This window comes from Microtus pennsylvanicus, chromosome 6 (assembly GCF_037038515.1).
Source record: "Microtus pennsylvanicus isolate mMicPen1 chromosome 6, mMicPen1.hap1, whole genome shotgun sequence".
NCBI lineage: Eukaryota > Metazoa > Chordata > Mammalia > Rodentia > Cricetidae > Microtus > Microtus pennsylvanicus.
Window position 1 is genome coordinate 53,510,752 of NC_134584.1, and position 22,374 is coordinate 53,533,125.

At 39.7% G+C, this 22,374-nt stretch overlaps 1 protein-coding gene across 1 annotated transcript in view; it reads right to left on the reverse strand.

Annotated features, from left to right (window-relative positions):
* Positions 1-911: 911 nt before the first annotated feature.
* The window catches only part of Ankrd31 (ankyrin repeat domain 31), a 152,703-nt gene continuing 131,240 nt past the window's right edge, over positions 912-22,374 (reverse strand). The window contains exons 24-26 of the mRNA XM_075976264.1: positions 18,032-18,172; positions 12,598-12,700; positions 912-1,207 (exon numbers count right to left, since the gene is read on the reverse strand). Of these exons, the coding sequence (XP_075832379.1) occupies positions 1,062-1,207; positions 12,598-12,700; positions 18,032-18,172 (390 nt within the window). The 3' untranslated portion in view covers positions 912-1,061. The remainder of the gene's footprint in view (positions 1,208-12,597; positions 12,701-18,031; positions 18,173-22,374) is intronic.

Genomic DNA, 22,374 nt, shown 5'->3' on the forward strand with positions numbered 1-22,374 from the left:
GTCTGCTCATTAAAAATGTTGAACAATTATTTTATGTGTATTGGTGTTTTGTGTACATGCATGCCTGTGCAATGCATGCCCAGTGCCCACAGAAGCCAGAGAGCACTGGATCTCCAGGAACTGGAGCTGGAGAGAGGGCTGCAAGCTGCCACATAGGTACTGGAATTCCGCTGAACCATCTCTCCAGCCTTCTAGTGATTTTTATAGCAATTTCCACTTTTCTACATGAGAGAGAAGCAACAGTATAAGAATGTCAGGCCAAAGATTATTTGGGAGCCAGAGAGAATGAAGGATGAGAATAATTTGGTTACCAAAATAGTAAGGAGTTTGGGAAAACTGATAAAGCTCTTGAGTTCTTCCAAATGCTCATGGCAGTGTAGACGTCAAAGGCACATCCTTCAGGGACAGTCAGCCCCAGTCAGCACTGGTCAGTTCTGTTCTAAGATTTAGCACTGTCTATACTAATCTTTTTTTTTTAAGATTTATTTATTTATTATGTGTACAACATTCTGCCTCCATGTGTGCCCACATGCCAGAAGAGGGCGCCAGATCTCATTACAGATGGTTGTGAGCCACCATGTGGTTGCTGGGAATTGAACTCATGACCTCTGGAAGAGCAGCTAGCGCTCTTAACCACTGAGCCATCTCTCCAGCCCCTGCCTATATTAATCTTATATAGAACTTAAATTTCCTTCATAATTATATATATATATTTTTTGATCTAGAGTTCAGAGTAACTGGGGAAAACAACCCAGGGTCTCTTAGGGGATAATTACCTGTGAACCACTTTTACGTGTATCTTCACTTCCCTCACAAGAATTGTTACTCACGCAGAGGCAGACGTGCCGAATGCAAAGTTAGTTTTAAGTTTCTGTCAATAAAACTAAAGCAAGAGACTCACCAGTCTTCTTCAGGAATGCCTTTATTTCACTGGCACGAAAGCACTACCTGGCCTAGCAGTTTTCTTATCACAGTGAATACACAGCTCCCGCCACACAAGATGGGATGGCTGGCTGCTGATTAGAAGAACAATACGAAATAGGCTACCAAGAACCCAGGCTTCAGAATGGTAGTGTCTTACATTCCACATAGAACTTCCAGTGCTGCTCCATTACATGGCTTGGCAGAAGCTCTTGGTCGCTGATTGCAAGTATTTCTTTTATCTGTAGATAATGAGGGAAACTTTGCACTGACTTTCCAGAAGTGCCTGTTAAAACAGGAATCAAAATTAAAGCCAGCCTTTTATAATGTAAGAGTTAAACACAGTTATTACATATTCTAGAATCCAGTCAGTCCATACCCGAACATAGTTGATAAGTTTTCTGACCAGGACGTTCATCATTCCACTTTCTATACCTGAGACAAACCTATGGGAGGGAGGAAAGGAGCATGCACTGGTGGGATCAGAGAGAGGAGGGTAAGAAGGAGGAGAGAGCTGTTTGCAATCTAAAATTATAGCAGAAAAAGCATGAAGGAAACTTTGGAGGGCAGCTGAATAAGGCTTCTTGGCCCTCAATTTCCAATAAGTTGTGAATAAAACAGATGTGAAGACTAAATGAAACTTTGCATGTATACTTGTTACTTGGCAGATGACAAACAAAAAATAACTGTTGCCATTATAATGATCACTATTGACTACTGATTAATTATTAATTAGGCTGTTTCAGAATAGAAGACAGATGACCAATGTTCTAGTCCTTCATCCACCATATATGTGGAGTGTGGTCTCAAGGCAATGATATCACTTCTATAGCTCTTTGATAAGGAAGAGGGTTCTTTTGCCTCTGCTTCTTGAAAGGGTGAATGATGTCAAACTGGTTGCTTCAATCTCCAGTAGTCTCCGAGTTTGGTTATTTGAGTCACTTGTCAATTCCAAATCAAATTTTTCTCCACAGAGATGGTCAGTGTGTTAAAACTTTACCAAGGCAGTTTTAGCTAGACACACCAAGTAGTCCATTGATTTTATCCATATCCTATGGCTACATATGTTTCATAAAGTCAGGTATTTTAGGGGCAGTGGTGCTTCTGATGACCAGTGCCCATCTATATTTCCCCCAGAACTTGCCTGTCTGTGACTTTCCCTTTCACCTGACTTGGCTCATGTGCCTTGGGCTGTATTTATTCTAAACTTCTTGATTCATTTAAATCTGTACAAAATCAGGAGCTAACTCAGTGACAGGAGCACAATCCCTTCAGAGGGAGGTGGGATACAATGAGATCTCTGCCGAGTCTTTGGGGAAGAGTCACAGATAAGTCTCCCTTCTAGACTTGAGCCAACAGGCAGACAGCCTTGGGTAAGGAGAGGCTGTCATTTTTAAAAGTGGTTTCATGCATCCCAGGCTAGCCTGAATTCACCACAAAACAGGATGACCCCAAACTTCTGATTTCCCCTGCATTAACCTCCTGAATGGTAGGATCACGGGTATTTATCACTATACCAGGTTTCTGGGATTGCATTTAGAAGTTGAAAGAGGAAAATTCTGTTTAGTGATGCTGTCTGAAACCTCAATAAAGCCTGTAGATCTTCCCTGGCCTTTACTGACATGTACATGTATCAATAAAATTCCAACTTTAGTGGTTTAGGTCAGTCTGAGTGGGGTTTTAAACTGTCACTTATAGACTGCGGACAGCTCAGTCAGTAACGTTCTCATTTGACTATTGTCATAAAGACCTAAGCTTGATTCCCCAGAACTCAGGGGAAGAAAAGAAAGAAAAGCAAACAAACAAAGCCCCCCATACCAGTCAGAGAGGGCAGTGGTAAATCTTTGTAATCCCAGCAGAGAGGGGGCAGTGATGGCAGGTGGATCCCTACATTGGCCACCCAGCTTAGCTTTCTTGGTAAGTTTCAGGCCAATGAGAATTTGTTGCAAAAGCAAAAACAAACAAACAACAAAAAAACCAAACAACCCAAAACAAAATAAAGCAAAATAAATGAAGGAAAAAAATTAAACAAAATAAAAACTAAGGTAGACAGCAACTGAAGAACAGTAGCCAGGCTAACTTTTAATAAAGACTAAGGTAGACAGCAACTGAAGAACAGTAGCCAGGCTAACTTTTAATAAAGACTAAGGTAGACAGCAGCTGAAGAACAGTAGCCAGGCTAACTTTTACTAAAGACTAAGGTAGACAGCAGCTGAAGAACAGTAGCCAGGCTAACTTTTACTAAAGACTAAGGTAGACAGCAGCTGAAGAACAGTAGCCAGGCTAACTTTTGGCGGCCACATGTGCACACATCTACACACATCTGAGCACACAACCTTACAACAATCGAATGCTTTTTACATTTTAAAATACGTTCCTTATATAAATATATAATTCTCATATTAATTGTAGAGGGCAAAAATACATAGATAAGCACTGGGGAAGCCAGGAAAGTTAAACTCACAGGCATCCTTAAAAGGAAAGAGATGTAGTTTACAACCTGGTGATCCTTTGCTGCCTGATGAGCCAGACTCTGCCTGTATCTCCCAGAATTAATGTTTTATTTATCCCAGATCCTTTCCCTATAAATCCTGAGCACTACTTCTAAGACATAAAACTCATCCTTGGGAGAGATGTTACTTGTACTCTACGACAACCCAAGTGACTTCTATGTCATCTTACGGCCAGGCCGGCCTGACACCTACAGGGATTGTGTTCACCTCAGTCACGCTCCCTACACCCTTATTTTGAACAATGTTTTAAAGTCAACAGAACCCATCTTACAAAGCTGTACGTCCTTTCAAAGAGCTTCAATGTAAACAAGTCTTAAGCTCTGTTGCACTCACCGGTCTGAGTTAACTGTTACATGAAAGCTTCTTCCCAAAATTGTGCCGTGCTTAAATGTGCAAAAACATACAACCTGACATCTGACTCTTGAAGTCTTGGTCCAGCACTGGTTTTCTAAATTGGGCTGAACCGAGTTTCATTCTTCCCTCACCCAGACTGTTTCCCTGCTGGCTGTAAAGCTGTGTTTTCATAGATCTCCAACGGAACAGATGGGCTTTGGGAATCCGGCTCAAGCTCCTAAGTAATTGAGACTTTGGGCATGTATCAACAAACCCCGTTTCCAGAAACAAGGTATCCCACAAAACTTGAGGATGGGAGATATTTCTAAGCTTGTAAAATTCACAACAGTACGGCACTGCCCGTCCTTGTCTCTACAGACAGACACTGCACCTACGTTAGTTATGTTCTGAGTGTTCAAAACATCTGTGACAGTCTGTTTCTAATCTATACTTTATTTCAGTCATGTGCAATTACTTCTGCAGGACTGCTATTTGTAAGCTAAGTGACTAGGCTGTGGATGTGTACATACTTCATATTTCAGACATGTCTGCCAGTGTCCACCTAAAGTCCTCATTTACATCTGCCAGCATATAAGTTATCTATGACGATGCCTATTTTCTTCTCCAAATCCTTATGGACACTGCATAGTATGAATTTTTAAAAGCTATCCCTCTCTGGTTATACAAAATAAAACTACTGTTTTCATTGATACCTTCCTGATGGCTAGCATGAGCATCTTTTACATGAACTTAGTGCCCTTTAAAATCTGTAGACCTAGGAAGGTGCCTGCTAAAGTTTCTGTTGGCAGTGGCTAAGTAGATAGCAAACCAGAGTATGTCGGGAATTTAATCTGTATATGGATCAAAATTCTGCTTTAAAACTGTATTCTCTGCTCACTGGGCATGAGTACAATGCTTAGTTAAATCTGGTGTTTCAAGAGGGAGAAACTTGTTGCATGTCTGCTAACAAGAGACTTGATGCAGCTCTATATACAAGAACAGTTCCAGAGACTCTGTCTCGTGCTCTCATTCTATGGACACTAAAATAAAGGGGGTTTTATTTGTTTATTTTGAGATGAGATCTCATTATACTGCTCAGGCTGGTCTTGAACTTATGGGAGAAACAGGGATCTACTGGTACACCAAACTTGGGGATTCCTGTATGTGGCTTTAAAGGGGCAGAGCAGCAAGGCCCCAGCTGAGAGAACACATACTGATGCCGATGCACAATACCCTACGACCTCAGGCCAAGACTCCTTTATTGACTCAAGCTCTTTACAACTGGTCCAACTCTTAATTATAACATCCTTTAAAAAAATCCAGTGTTCAGACAGGCCCACTGCTTCAATTTCCAGTGTAAAGTTTTTTGTAATATGTGAAATTATCCAACATAATTTGCTGTGTCTAAACTAGTATTTTCTCTATTTACAGTGTTGTGGTGGCTCTCATTTTGAAGAGTTGGTCGCTAGCTGGCAGTGCTAATTTGGGAGGAGCCCTGGTGATGAAGTAGTCACTGAAGGAAGGTCCTAGAGCACATGTCACCCTGGCTACCTCCTCTCCTGCTTGCTGATTCCTGGTCAGCTATGAAGGGACATTTCGGAACCATCGTGTCTTTCTAAAGCACATGGAACTAAGCAGCCATGGACTTGAAACTGTGAGTGGAAAGAAAGCTTGCTCCTCCCCAGCTGTTTCTTTCAGCATTTTACTTCAGTGACATTAAAAGTGACAGGTGTATTTTGCTACCTTAAGAACGCTTTTGGCAGAAACTATTGGTTCGTTCCTTTTTGGCTTTTTCTTCCGCCAGCTGACAGAATGCTGGCTAATACGTTATATGGAAAACTTTCCTGGCAGCTATGTGTGGAATTTGATTAAATCCTGGCCGATGAAGTGTACGCCACAGTTCTGGGTTAGACTTTTGGCACAATTCCTTAAGGTTGCCTCCTAATGTCTAGAGTTCAGATGTGATGGCTCCAGTTGAGCTAAGAACATAGCAAAGACGACAGAGCAGAAATGGTGACTGTGTTGCCATTATACTTGCTGTACATTGCCAATATACAAACTTCCCTCTGACAGACTGTATATATTTTGTGTGTGTGTGTGGTGGGGGCAGGGCATGCAGAAGCCACAGAGCACATGGGGACCATTTCTGGATGTTAGCTCTCTCCTTCTACCCTGTGGGTGTCAGAGATTGAACTCAACTAGTCAGGCTTAGCAGAAAGTACTATCTGGTGAGCCATCACACCAACCAAAAAAATTCCCCTGCCCACTGCCAGTTATATTTTTTCTTTTCCGAAAAAAATGCATATGTAGTTTTGAATGCCTATTTTGAAACAGTCTTTTGAAAAGTAAGTAGTCAGAAACACAGTTCCAGAATTAATGTTTCTTCTGGGACTCCAGTTCGGGCTTGTTCCTATCCTAACACCTACTGTTTTCTGGGATTTTGTTGCTGAGTTTTCAGCTTTAAAAAAACCTTTTTATGGAAAAAAGTTTCATACAGTATTTTGGTCATGTTTTCCCCTTTCCTAATTCCTTCCATGTCTTCCTCACCTCTCTAACCACCCAAATTTATGTTCTTTTTTCTCTTTAGAAAAATAAAACAGAACAAAAACAAAATGACAAAGCCCCAAGAAACACACACAATCCCTACAAACCACACAAATGAAGATAAACATAAACAAAAAAGTGTTCAAACAGAGAAAAATGAGACAAAAAGTCCACAAAAATAAGACTGAGTTCATTTTGTATTGGCCAACTACTCCCGAGCATGGGTCTGCCCTGAAGTGGTTAACTACTCAGTGAGACTCCATCGGTAAAAAGGTAAAAAGGACCCCGTCTGGTGGAAGTCCACGTCCGCTTCCCCCTCTCAGTGCTGGGACCCTGTCTGGTGGAAGTCCACATCCACTTCTCCTTCTCAGTGCTGGGACTCCGTCTGGCTTGAACCTGTGTGGGTCCCGTGAGTGAGGTGCTGCCACAGTCTCTGTGAGACCGAGTGCTCCCAAGTTTCTCACTCTCTGCACATTATCTAGTGATGGATCTCTATGTCAGCTCCTATCTCCTGAAAGGTTCTCTGACGAGGGCCAACCAAGCAAAGCACTGGTTTATGAATATAGGATGTGGTGTCAGGAGTAATTTTATCACCATATTCCTTTAGCAGAATAATATTTTGGGTTTCCTCTAGGTCCATGACCTACCTAGTCTCATGTCCATGGTCATGTTCGCCGTGTCAGGTATAGGTTCCACCTCATCAAGCGGGCCTTAAATCCAACCAGAAAGTTGTTGGTAGCTCCCACACTATTACACCAGTTTATCTTGCAAGCAGGTCACTGTTGCAGGTTGCAGGGATTGTAGCTGGGAGTCACTGTTAATTACTTTTCTCCTCTGGCAATGTGCAGAGTACCTTCCAGGATCATGAATGCTAGTCAACAGGGCTGAGATTTCTAGTCAGGGACCGCATCAACTTTTCCGTGTTCTGCACATGGTTTAGTTTCGGGTCTTTGTGTTAGCTTTCATCTATGGCAAGAAGCTTCTCTGATGAGGGCTGAGGAAGGTTCTGGTCTAGGAGTATAGTGGCCTAACTATACTTGGGGGTTTCCATGGATCTCCTATGTTTAATGACTCAAGATATAACCCATTATTAAATAAAAAAGAAGAACCTCCCTTCTTATCTTATGTCTGTGCGAGGGACAAATTATCAAGAAGTGTTAGTGAAGGATTAAAGAAGAAATTCTGTCTCTGAGAGAATTTTTGTGAATAAAGAGAGGAAGTTAGGACCCTGAGAAGGGATTCAATCCCTTCTTGAGTCAGATGTTGAATATTTTTGTAGTGATGGCCACAACGTTTGCACTGATAGCTGAATTAAGGCAATCATTTGGTTGATAGGTAGAAACACCTTGTCCTTTAATTTTCATTGTTACTGAGGTATAATTCTTAACAGGACTGTTGCGTCCGAGGCCTATAAACAAACAGTAGCACATGCAAGTGAACGCTTAATACTCTTGTCATGCTCCCTTTCCAACAAGGACTGTGCAGGCAAGGACCTGTTACGTCCATGAATTGGGTGGGGAGAAATAAATCTTCCTCAGGTAACAGTACCAGATGCTATTTATTTTACAAGTATATTCAAACTGAATTGCTAGGTTCACTAACTAGGCAAAATAATATAAAGGCAACTTTCATGTTAACTAGTTACCAGAATTAGTAAGTACTTCAGCAGATACGTTAATTTGGTTAGGTTAATGTAATTTTTATTTTTGGCTTTTCCCCCACATGTTTTAGTGTTTTTCACTTGATAGAACAAAAATAAAAATAATCAGATTTGTTTTCCCACCTCAGCTTACTTCTGAAACCTCACTAATCTATCAGTCCTTTTCAATTAACCTAGTTTACCTCTCTAGTTCTTAGACTTATTATCTGTATAGCAGGCCCCAAGTTCATATTTGCATATGGTGAAGTTTAACTCAGACTTCCAGGACTTGGTCTTACGAGATAAGCACTACATTGCATTAGGATTTTGGAATGAAACTTGACTCAGTCTGGTTCTAAATGGAAAACACCGTATTAGACCTACGGATGGATTTCATTCTAATGAGCTCTATTTACCCCCAGCACTTTAGATATTTTGACTTTTGTTATTTTTCCCTCATATCAACTGACCAACTGTCTGACAGCAACTCGATAGCTCTTGTAGTTTGATTCTTGAAGGTCTTCCACAGGCCTTTATGTTGACAGTTCGACTCTACGTAATGGTGTTGAGAGGTGGGGGTGAAACCTCTGAAAAGTGGGGAGTACGTTAAGTAAGGTTCCTAGGATACTGAAGACATGCCCCTGGATCCAGCAGGACCATACCTCCTCTCTCCTTTGCTTCTTGGCAAGCTAGCTATGAGGTAAAAGGGGTTACCCCATGTTCCTGCTATAGCATAACTACCTTTTCACAGGCCTAAAGTAACTGGTTAAATCACTGGCCACTAGTGGTTAACTCAATATTAGCTCTTCTCTTTCATAAAGCCTGAAGATAGAGTTGAAGGCTCTAAGTTTCCAATCAAAGCTTGGTCTCTCTGAAGATCAGCTCCCCTCTTGAAGCTATCCAGGAACCAGTCACAATCCATCTCAGAAAAAGACATTACCATCATCCTTTTCATTTGAGAAATTCCAAAGGCTTAACGAGTTCTGCACCAGGAACCAGAGACAAACCAAATTCTTCCCATGACAAATGTAATTTCTATCACTGACAAATGATCAACAATTATTTCAACAGGTTGCAGGATGCTTGGTGTTCACTGTGAACTTGACAGGATAAAGAGAGAGAGACAGATTGGAGTAATTGATTTGAAATGTAAATTGTTTAGGTTTTTGTCCATTTGATCAAATAGAAAAAAGAAACCCAGAATTACTATAAAGAAGTAAGAGATTTAATATATATACTTCTCAGAGGCTTGTAGACAAGGCAAACCTTCATGTTTGTTCTCTCTCTCTCTGTCTCTCTCTCCAACTTATGAGTTAGGTTCAAGTAGAGTTAATCATGATGTCTGAATGAGAAACTATGATTAAAACAATGAAAAAATTTAGAGTTGTAAATAAGAGCCGGAATAAACAACCTTGGTACTGCTGCTAGGTACTAATCTTCCTTGAGGCTTTGGTTCTTAAGCACACAAAGCAGGAACCCCCCTGACTGTATCAGCGCTCTCACAGACACTTACAGAGAAAGAAAGAAAACCAGCAGCACTGGCATGACTGTCTTCTCGAGTCATTTTTGATAACCTTACCAGTAGATCAACGATCATTTTGTTATAATCTGGAAAAGCACGTTATGATATTTTTCCTGGAAAAGCACATTGTTTCTAAGAGACAAACAAGACATCAGAACTCTATAATACATAATTAGTATGTTAAAGTGATGGCTTCTAAAACATCTATCTCAATGTTCTTTCTCTTTCCTATACATGATTAGCTTAATGTTGATGTATTTTGAGTATCTCAGTACTATACCGACAGGAAACACAAATACATAAAATGGGCCTGCACTTTTTGAGACAGGATCTCACTCCATAGCACAGTCTGGTTTAGAGTTTGCAATCCTCCTGCCTTGGCCTCCTGTGTGCTAGAATTATAAGTTTGCACCACATTCCATATGGCTTCAAGAAAGTCTTAAGATGGCCAGATTAAAAACTTAGAATCTTATTATTTCCATGATTTAAGATTCTCTTGATACAAGTTAAATGATACATACATATATGCACACATGCATGTATACATACATTAAGGAAGATGCTGTGTGTTCTGTAAAATGTTATAGATGTCATCTGATTGTTTTAAATTTAAGAAACAATGATGAACGAAGCTGAAAAGACTTCTCATGAAGAGGAAGAGAGGGAATACAACAGTGAATGTGTGTGCTCTCTAATTTCTGACTGAAAAGATAGGAAGGACCATTACCTCTACCACCCCACAATTAGAGGCAGAAAGAGAAGATACTAACTATGCTGGCAGGATGTGCCAGTAGGTAAAGGACCAGTGTTTGATCCTCTGAACCACATGGTTGATGAAGTGAACTGACTGCTGCTAGCTGTCCATTGACCTCCACATGCACACCATGGCATGCTTGTTATGTGCACAAGTGTACACACACACACACACACACACACACACACACACACACACACACTGAGAGAGAGAATAAATAAATGTTTTAAAAGAGGTAATAGTAACTAAAATTCCATTTACCATTTGTTGAATTCCTTCAAATTCTATTACAGTCTTTGAGATCTTGACATGCTTACTTATTAAGATCATCCAACTAAATCCTGTTTTAACAAAGAGTTCTTTGGATCATATTCATGCTTACATTCATCTATTCATACATTCAATGAATATTAGTTAATAGATATTTATTTGAAGCTAAGGTGTGGTAAACATGGGAGTATATGAAATAAGAGCCTATAAAAATCTTTTTGAACTCGAAGACTTCTTCAATCTCTCAGAAGGATAAAAGCTAGGCAATCAGCAATGATTGATAATAAGAATGACAGGCATAAGGTCTGACACTCTATTTGCAATGTTTTAAGGTCTATATACACTACTTATAAAAGAAGGTGAAAACAGTCTCAGCTTCCCTTCTTCCAGATTTTATTTTCTTAAACAGCAATTTATTTGTCTTTTATACTGAGTCATTGAAGCAATACACTTCTATAATAGTTTTTGTAGCTTAGATATTGCTTTGGTCAAACCTAAATAGATGACCATCTGTTGTGGAATATTCTTTTAGGATGTGATACATTTGTTTATGCTGTGGAATATCTGTTTAATGATGCAAAGATGTGTTGCATTCTTTTATGTTGCATTTGTTTAACTCTGTGAAGCTGTGATTCTTTGCCTGCCTTATACACCTGATGGTCTAATAAAGAGCTGAACGGCCAACAGCTAGGCAGGAGAGAATGATAGGTGGGGCTGGCAGGCAGAGAGAACAAACATAAGGAGAAATCTGAGGGAAGAAGAAGAAAGAGATATCAAGTAGCAAGAAAAGAAGGGGCCAACCACCCAGTCAGCCACCGAGTAAAAGTGAAAGAGTAAGATACACAGAAGTAAGGAAAGTTAAAAGCCCAGGGGCAAAAGATAGATGGGATGATCTAAGTTAAGAAAAGCTGGTTTGGAATAAGCCAAGCTAAGGTTGGGCATTTATAAGAAAGAATAAGACTCCATGTGTGATTAATTTGGGGGCTGGTTGCTGTTCTCTCCCCCCCCAAAAAAAAACCTCAAAAGAATAAGAAGAGCAAATCAACCACCAACAGCTGTCCTAGCTGTAAGAGGTGTAAAATGCTCTTTCTACCTCCCCCTTTTCCTCATTTCTCCAAAAAAAAAAACCACTCTGAAGAATGGTCACTGGAAAGATAAGAGAACAGATTTGGGTTATGGTCTGGGGTGGGCTCATGAGTCCCCACACAGGGTGGTTGGTCTCTACAGTGTCAGAGACAAGTCTTTATTTCCCTAACTTAATGTGCAAGGAAAGAGAAATATTCTCTCTTCAATGTTTCTCTTGCAGTTGGGTTAAAGCATTTTATATTTTTTTTTAAACTTAAACTGTCAGGTATAAAATGAAAAATGTATAGCTCAATAAAATCAATAAAAAAAGAAAACTGAAATGCAACTCCAACAGCAGCCTGTGGCATCTATTAAGGGTCTGTCTGAATTTACAGGCTTAGATCAAGCAGAGAGAAGTTGGATGCCCTGCTGGTACAGCTACAGCTTTCAAATTAGCACACACATTTCTGAAGTATCTGAAGTATCTGAAGTAAAGAAAAATCAGAATTTTTGGAAAGAAATTAATAGTAAGAAATTGTTTATATTATAAGAAATATGGGAACAAATGAGGAGCAGATAGCCATCATGATATAAACAAAAATATACATCTAGCTCTTTTTTGATTTCCAGGTTAGAAAGTAGGAGGAGAAAGGTTTGCTGGACTTTCCTAGACATAGCTGTGGGTGTGATGTGTGTTATAAAAATGACTTGAGAAGATGTCACACCATGGTGCATTAGTCCACTTTATAAAACATTTAGAAGAGCACATCCATTCATGGAAAGCAGCTCCTAGGGATGGGGGATGTGGAGGATGGGGATGTGAGGGATGGGGAGTGACTGCTGACTTGGAAGAGGAGTCTTTGGAGACCACAACAGTGTTCTGAAACTACACAGAGGCAGTGGTTGCTCGCACTGTGAATACACTAAGTATCATTTGATTTTTACGTTAAAATTGGGGAGAAAGAAGTAGGACTTCTCTTGTCAGTTTGGATACTCGCATGCTACAACTACAAAATAGGTATTGGGCTAAATGTACCTGGGAGGCAAGGCTGCTGCTGCTGAGGTGTGTTACATGGCTCTGGAGGAACAGACTCTTCTTCGGAAACATACTTCAAAAGCTCCTTTCCAAGGTATGTTACCTGTGAGGAGTTGAAAACGGAATTTAAAAATCATATATTCTATAAGAGGCAAATATACTTATTTCATGAAAAAGTGTGATTTTTTGTAAACTATTTATTGTTTCATAATATCACAGATCACAGCCATGTCTAACCCGTCCCCTTTATTTTTATTAAAATATTTTGTTGGGATATAGTTCTCATTCATCTGCTTAACATCTCTGGCTTCTTTGGAGCAGCTAGGAGAGAGTTAAGCTCTTGTGGCAGAAATCATGTGTCGGTGAAGCCTGATTATCATCACTATCTGCTCCTGTACAGAAAAAAGTCTGTCAACCTTTGTTTACCACCAATTCTCTCATCACTCACGAGTGTCCAACAGCCAGTAATCTAGTACCTGCTGCTTTATAACCTAAACATGATCATTATAATAAAACCAATCCATGAAACTGAAGTTTTCAAGAAATGAGATAGCTAATTGATCACATTAATAACATTTTTAATATCTAGTTCATTTAATCCTTATAGAAAACCTATGAGGTAGTACAATGGATTAAATGCTTGCAGGCTTTGCCTGGAAGCACTTTCAGTGTCTCATAGAAAGCTGGGTAATCACTAGCCTTTCTCCTTCCTTCCTTCCCGTTTCTCCCCCTTCCTTCCCCCATTTTTTTCTTTTTCTTTTTTGGCTATTATTGTCTTCTCAGATTGGTAGGAAACATATAAAAATTTCCAGAGAGCCAATTGTATAGGGATTGCATTTCATTCTTATTCTATAGCAAAACACTATCCATGTGACTTTTCTTTTTGAGTTAAAAGAATAGACAATTAGACTAAGGAAAAAGAATATATTTTAGTAAGAAAGTAAATAAGCTGGAGAAAAATCATTTTGGTGAAGCTGTGGATTCCCATCAGTCAGTGAGGGTGAGGAACAAGTGTTGACAGAATGACTGTGTGCTGGGGGAAATATCGAAATGAAATGTGGTTAGGTAAGGGGTGTAACCAATGTTGCCTCAAGTATAGTCAGTAATTTTTAAACTGTGACTGATAACATAACAAGCAGTTAAAAATTAAATATGATATAGCTAAAAAAAAGAGACTTGTGTAAATTCTATTAGTAAATTAGTAAAAGCCAACCTGGTCCAGTCAACCTCCCCAGGTTCTTATAAAACCAAAAACAAAATATGCTTCACTACAATATAAATGCTACAAACCAGATTTTTAAATTTGCTTTTTTATTCTCTGTGTATGAGCCTGTGGCCTGCATGCACACATGGCACCACTTTTGTGCTCATGTCCTCGGAGGTTAGAGGGCACTGATTCCCAGACCTGCTTATGAACAGTTGTGAGCAGCCATGTGGGTGCTGTGCATAGAACCTGTGTCTTCTGGAGAGCAGCCAGGGCTCTGAACTACTGAGCCATCTCTCCAGTGACCAAAGCAGATTGTTTAGGGCTGTGAATCTTTCTTTAAAGTGTGAATTTTCAAAATTGCTTTATTGTATTGAACTCAGAAATGATATCACATGGCTGTATTACAGTACCACTCAAGCAAACACTGCCTCGCTCTAAACTATGCATCCCAGAGACCTCTGCACAGTCAGAATGGCCTTCTCAAGGAGCGCTGCTCAGGGTTTTAGACTTCCACTATCAATTAGAAGAAAAAACTATGATGAAGTTAAGGCTGGAAAAACAACTAGCTTTGCATCTTCTCTCGCAGCTCACGTGTCCTGCCTGCATCCCGTAACGTCACCGGAGTCCCCTTTCTTAGTCTCGTGCCATATGCATTTTTTCTTTCTGAATCTGAGTGAGATCAAATAATAACAATAATATTATAATAATATGTATACTCTATCTACTCTGCTTCTACTTTCCTGACTCATTTTTCTTTACAGTTCAATAACAGTCCCTTTGTATGTGCACATTTTCATTATTGAGCCATTTGCTGGTTTCCATCTGTGTTGATTGCATTCCCTTGCTATCTTTAGCAGTGCAGCATTGAACACGAATATGTAGCTGTCTCTATTGGTGGATGTGGAGTGCTCAGAGTATGTGTGCCCAGGAAACAGTGGGGTCACATGGTAGTTCTTTTTAATTTTCTGAGGAAACTCTAAATTGATTTCCACACTGGTCATATTAATTTGAACTCTCACCAGCAGAGAATAAGGGCTCCTCTTCTCCTACATCCTCTCCACATCTGCTTTCAGATGTCCTGACAACAGCACTCTGATTAGAGTAGGAATCATTTCACAGTAGTTGATTTGCATTTCCTGATGACTAGGGATGGCGAACACTTAAAAAATAGTATTGGTCATTTGTGTTTCTTCTTTTGAAAATGGTGTGTTTATGTCGTTAGTCCATTTGTTAACTAGCAATTAGAGGGTATTTCTTTTGGTGTTTAATTTTTGCAGTTCTTTGTAAATTATGGAGATCATCCCTCTGTCTGGAAGCACAGTTCACGGAGATTTTCTCCTATTCTGTGGGCTGTTTGTGTGCTTGCTGAGTTCCATTGGCTGCACAGACCTTTCCTTTCAAGCAGACCATCTCCTGCTACTCTGGCTACTTCCTACACTGCTGGTGCTCTATTCTTGCCGACCCCACTGTCTTGAAGAATATGCTTTATGTTTTCCTTCAATGTTTTAGACATTTCAGGTTTAAATTAAGGTTTCTGATCTATTTCAAACTGACTTTTGTACAAGGTGAAAAACATGTATCTAATTTTATTCTTCTGCAGTTAGATATCCAGTTTCGTTAACACCATATAGTGTGGTCACTGACGCTCATGGTCTGTGGCAAGTGCCCCTCCCCTAATACCACTTCCTGGGCCCTGCAAAGGTTATCAGATCAGAAGCTATGGAACTGGGTCTGGCAGTTTTTATTTTTTGCTTGTTTTGGTTCTTTTGAGGCAAGGTCTAGCTATATAGCTCTACTTGCCCTGAAACTTTCTGTGTAGACCAAAATGACCTCAAATTTATAGAGATCCCCTTGTCTCTGCTTCCCAAGTGCTAAGACTAAGGGTATGAGGCACCACACCTAGCCACTTCTGATTTTTAAAGTGATTAATGTATGGCTGTTGTAAAAACTGTTGCTCTGATCATAACTTAAGAAGAATGGATGAACCAGGCACTAGGGTGATCTGGTCTCTTACCAGAGGTGCCTCTGCCCATTGGAACGAACTAGTCTACCCTCTGTGTGGGAGGTAGAATCAGCTCTGTGCAGTGGCTCTGCCACACTGCGCACGCAGAACAAGCCTTAGTTTCCCGGTGTTTGTACTGGCCAGCTAATCATCCCTGGTTGTATACCATCACCATTCTCAGAACTAGTCAACAGAAATACATACAATTAATTACAAACACAGCAAAAAATCCCTGGCATCCAGAAGTGACTGTGACTTTAGGAGTTCTCCTAAAGTCCAAAGAAGCAAGTTTTATGGTTAAACTTTTATAAACACTTGTAAAACAACAAAAACACCCAACCTCAGAGATGCCATGTTTCTTAGCCTTGAGCATTTACTAAAAGTGCACGAGTGCCCCGTAGGAAGTGTTAAAGCTCTGCTTTCTTCTCTTTTAACAATTTTTAAAGAGTAATACTCTAAGGCTGCTCATACCTGGATAGGTATCTCACATCAAGAACTGTCCTATTTTTAGGGCCCACATTTGCATTTGCTTCACTACCATATAGGTGCTAAAACCACAGGTCTAGCTGACATGAAATTATCAGAAGCAAGATGATACATTAACGAGGCACTAGTATAGCAGAAGAGCCATATGTTATAATCAGTTACTCAAAGGCAGGAAACACAGTAGTAGTTCCAATGCAGGAAAAAAGAGGAGACAGTAAGTCCTCACTGGGTTCACTGTAACATGAGTACGCTGAAGTCAAATGACCTAAAGCAAGCAATCTGCCAGATTCACAACATGAGGAAACAGTCTGTGTCAGCAGAGTATAATCTATCATAATTTTTAAAAATATTGCAATGAAAGGGACTATTATTAAATTATTATTAATATCAAATTATTAAGATGTTGATTGCTAACATTTGTAATGAATTATACATCCATGAAAAGGACTTGGCAAACAAACTAAGGATGAACTGAAAGTAGATATGTGATACCCAAAGGAGGGAGGTGGGTATCCTTTGGTGGAGAGGGGAGTGGAAGGCATGGAAGACAAACTACATAAGGTACAAAATCAAAAATATGCTGATACAAGTGAAGGAGCTAAAATACATTACTAAAACTACTCTGGTAACTGTTTAGAAAAATGCAGAGTTGGGGGCAGAGCAGGAGCTAGGAGGGTGTAAGCAGAGCTAGGCTGGCCAACCTCTGTTAATTTGTGCTTTGAGGCTTGCTGAAGGGGCTAGTGGAATTTAAGTGTATCATCTATTCTTTGAAATGACAATGGCAGTGTTTTAGTTAGGGTTTTTATGGCTGGGATGGCCAAAAAGCAATTTAGGGAGAAAAGGGTTTATTTGACTTACACTTCCATATCACTGTTCATCATCAAAGGAAGTCAGGACAGGAGCTCAAACAGGAGCTGATGCGGAGTCCCAAGACTAGCTTGCTCCCCATGGCTTGCTCAGCCTGTTTTCTTATAGAACCCAGGACCACCAGCCTAGGGATGGTACCACCTACCATGGGCTGGGCCCTCCTGCATTGATCACTAACTGAGAAAATGCCCTACAGGCCTGCCCACAACTAGATCTCATGGAGGCATTTTCTTAATTGAGGTTCCTGCCTCTCAGATGAGTTGAGCTAATGTTGAGTTGACGTAAAACTATCCAGCACAGATGGATTTGATGATGCATGCTTGTCTGGGCCAACTATGGTATAAGATGGTTCTTAAAGTAGTGAGATCTTAGCTGAGTTTGTAATTCAGAAGACAGGACTGAATTAGTAGCCAGGCTACTTAGTCTTAGAGTAAGTGAAAATGAGAAAAATAATCGTGGAGTGATTTGAGGATAGTGCCATGTTCAAAAGGGAAAGTGTAATGGAATGTCTGTAAGCCTCAGGGTTCTCGCCCATCCCCTTTGTACTTAGGGAATTTATTTCATGATACTAGTAAGAACACAGCTACTTTATGATCCCTATTTTCTATATGGATTCAGAAACTTGAAGCTTCTTGGGAGAAAAAAAAGAGGTGCACAGGTGTGATGACGTTTCTGAGAGTAGATAAAAACAAGGAGGGGTGCAGCCAGCTGTGCTACATGCCCTGGGCACTGTGGAAAACAAGTAGCACATCACAGGAGACACACACAGGGCACAAACCAAATCAGCGATCATCCACATTTCTTGTAGAGATGTTTGAAAGTAAAAAATAAACATTTCCTATTTCATTATGAAGTTAAATTTTAAGAATTACCTTACTCCAAGCATAATTCCAGGTCACATAATTGCCACCTCCCAGAAGATCCTTGAGCCAGGTAACTGGGTTCTGATAAATCTGACCGTTTTCTACCTTAAGTTTACCACTCAGTAAAATACTGGCTTTGTGGGTAGTCTCCTGAAGAAAAACAAAAATAAAGATAAACAATTGCTGAAATATATAAACTTTTGTTTCTGGCCATGATGAAATATGAGAGATCGGATTTACACCTGACTCCCCCACCTCCCAAAACCCAACAAAACATACAAAACAATGGCTTGTAAAATGCCAAGTACCGGGCAAAATAACATCCACTGAACACTGAGAAGAACTAAATGTGGGGCCTCCACTGCCTCAGCCTCCTGTCCCAGAGTCCAGATCCCAGGCCTGGCAAGGAAGGGGAATCCAGGCAGGAGTCTAGATTCCCAGGGTCACAGCAGGATGAAGTGCTGCAGAGTCAGATGAAGAGCAATTGTTAGCTCTTCATCGGGGCCTCCTGAAGGGTTCAGCTAAGCAGTGACCGACATCTATATGAGAGGAGATTATCACACTGGCTGAGAATGGAAGAAGAAGAAGCATGTGAAGGGACTGGAAGGCGACACTGGCACTCTCACAGGACAGGGACCAGTGCTTTCTCCACCGTAAAACTAGAAACCCCAAGACTAATGGTGTCATCAAAAAAACTTCGTCAAAAAGTCTTGATTCAGTAGGAAAAAATAATTAGCTCTAAATTTGACACTGCTCAAACAAAACTTAAAAAACAACCTCAAAAGGCCAAAGACTCTCTAAGCAACTTACTTATATTATGGAACAAATATATCAAATAATTGAAAGGATGTAAATATATCCAGCATTCATGAGGCAAGTTTCAGGATGGGATCCAATTAATTTTATTAAAATTAACAGGTGCAAATCCAACAATATTAATAAATTCTTGTTTACTATCTTGTTTAAGTAGCTCATCAAAAGGCAAATGTTGTCAGACTAGACTAAATAAATAAGACCCAACTATATAATATATACAAGAGGCAGACTTTATATTAAAAGAAGTAAGTAAATTGACAATTAAAAGATGGCTAAGCATATCATACAAACAAAAAGCACAAGAAAAATGAACTGGTTATACTAATAGCAGAAATACTTTAAACCAAAAGTTACTAGAAATAGACATTATACAATACTAAAAAGGGTTACTGCATCAGGCAGATACAACAATTATAGACACACGTGTGTGGAAATCCAGAACTCCAAAACACAGGAAAAAAACTTAAGGGAAAAAACAGACAAACCAATATGAAATGTTGGAGACTTCAATGTCTTACTTTCAACAAGGAGGTATAATGATCACATAGGCAAAACAGCAATGCGAGAAGACAAGACTCAACCACTATAAAATTGAACACTAAGCAAGAATATACAGAAATCTCTACGTAAGTGGATTATAGATATACATCTATACTCCCAGCACCCGGGAGGCTGAGAAAGAAGGATTGTGAGTTTAAGGCCAGCCTGGGCTGAAAGCAAAATAACAAAATTATGTATTAAAAACACCAAAGGCTGGTGATATAGCTCAGTGAAATATTATTTTCCTTGCATATACGAGGTTCTCAGCACTGCAAACGAAAATTAGCAAAAAAGAAAGGCAAACCAGTTAACAATAAAATAGTAATTCCTTGTACTGCCTGTGGAATATTATTTAGGAGAGGACACTTGCTAGGTAAGCCATAAAATTAGCCTTACAAAGTTTCAAAAGGAGTGAGACAGTGTAAGGTAGGTTCTCTAACCACAATACAATATGAGTAGGAATTATTAACAGATAATAATAGGAAGCTCACCATTATATAAAAATTAAACATACTCCTAAGTAACCAGTGAATCAAAGACGAAACCAAATTACAAATTAGAAAATACTTGGGATAATGCCCAGTGGATACACAAAGATCCCAGCATCCACATAAAAGCCAGTTGTATCTTTAACACAGCACGGTGTGGGGGCAGATGGATCCTAAGTGCTCTCTGGCCAGATAGCCTAGAAGAGACAGTAAACTCCAGGTCCAGGGACAGACCAGTCTTTTAGAAAAGATGATGGCAATAGAGGAAACACCTGACACTGACTCCTGACACCTACAGTTGCACACACACAAGTACACATACATACAACACACACACACACAGAGATAACTCTAAAATGGATGAAAATGTCTAATATTTTGAATTGTAGAGATGCAGCAAAAGCAGCAGACAACAGGGTGTTCTTTTTTGGTGCAGGGTGGAGTTGGACACAGTTTCAGTATGTAGTTCAAGTTAGCTTAGACTATACCATCCTCCTGCTTCAGTCTACTGTGATTCTACTGGAATCACAAACATGTGCTACCTCACCTAGCTTTAGAATAATGTTTGCAACTGTAAATACAATAATAATACTAAAAAAGAAAATCTCAATCTGATGGTTTAACCTTTAAGGTACTTGAAAAAAACAAAGCAGAAGGAAACAAGTAACTAAAAAAGTAACAAACAGTAAAAACAAAGCAGACAATAAAAAAGCAGTTGAGAAAAAGCAATAGAAAGGTTTTTTAAAAAACATGGACAAAATTGACAAACCTGTAAGCTAGATGACTAAGAAAATCAAGTGAGACAACTCAAATAACGTCAGTCAAAAGAGAAGGAGATACTAATATTGATATTACAGAAATAAGTTGTAAGGGAATACTATTAATAATTATACACTGATAAATTAGATTAGCAAATTCCTCGAAATAAATGAACTGTCAAAACTGACTCAAGAAGAAACAGACATTCTAAAAATACCTGAAGCAAACAAATTAGTAACGAGCATTACAAAGAAAAGCCCAGGTACAAATGGCTTCACTGCTTAATACTGTGAAAATGCTAAAGAAGACTTCACAAACTTTTCCAAAAGTCAGGAGAGAGGAGTGTTTGTGAGCTCATTCTGTTAGGCTAGTGTACTCCTGACACCAAAACCATAGCAGTTCAGTACTCTGGTGCATGCGGATAGAGAAAATCTTTAACATATGCTGGAAAATCAAATTCAACATCACGGAAGAATCCTACACCACAACCAAGTGGAATTTATCTCTGGGATGCAAGGGTTAACACCCAAAAGTCAACTAATGCTGTCTACCATATTGTGTGAACACCCAAAAGTCAACTAATGCTGTCTACCATATGGTGTGAACACCCAAAAGTCAACTAATGCTGTCTACCATATGGTGTGAACACCCAAAAGTCAACTAATGCTGTCTACCATATGGTGTGAACACCCAAAAGTCAACTAATGCTGTCTACCATATGGTGTGAACACCCAAAAGTCAACTAATGCTGTCTACCATATGGTGTGAACACCCAAAAGTCAACTAATGCTGTCTACCATATGGTGTGAACACCCAAAAGTCAACTAATGCTGTCTACCATATGGTGTGAACACCCAAAAGTCAACTAATGCTGTCTACCATATGGTGTGAACACCCAAAAGTCAACTAATGCTGTCTACCATATGGTGTGTCTAGACGAGAAGCTGTGTGTGTAGGGACTGACTGATTAGACGGCAGTGATGTGGACAAGATGGAATGTTGACGGTCCAAAGGACTAATTACCATCATCTTGGGTTAGCTTTAGGCCCTGGGTAGCCATTCATTGTGCACCTCTATGTCAGAACCAAGACCCTGTGACTAATGGATAAAAACCTCTAAAAATCTATTGACTTAGCAGATCACTAGCCTCCACCAACCCAAAACCTCAGACGGCATCTTGGGCCTATAGAAAGCTCCCCCATCCTGCTGTGCCTGCCTTTCTGACACACCCACCCATGTGTTTTTAAACTTGACTTGATTTGTGGCTTTCTTGGTCTGCAAAACTAACAAACTTCCCAAAGCTGCTTCCACGTTGGGACATGGAATTTGAGTTAACCTAAATCTGTGTTTCTGGGCCATGGGCATTTAAAATGACTCCAGAATAAACTGTCTTAGTCCCTTAGATGAAAGATGTGGATTCTGTTTGTTTTCCTGCATTGTAATATCAACAGAACAAAAATAACCCACGGAATCCTCCCAATAAATTAATATAAAGCATCAACAAAATCCCACATCCTTCCTGATAAAAATACCCAATGAACTATGAGTAAAAGAGAACTTTTTCAGGCTGATAAAAAACATCTTTGAAAAATCTAGAGCTAACATATTCTTAATTGTGAAACTAGCTTAGGAAACAGAAGACTGGTTGCTTTTATTCTACCCAATTTGGTCTCTGCAGTAAGGTAACCCCCCCCCCAAAAGGAAGAAAGTTCAGTAAAATTTCCAAACACATTCTATAACTAGTAAGCT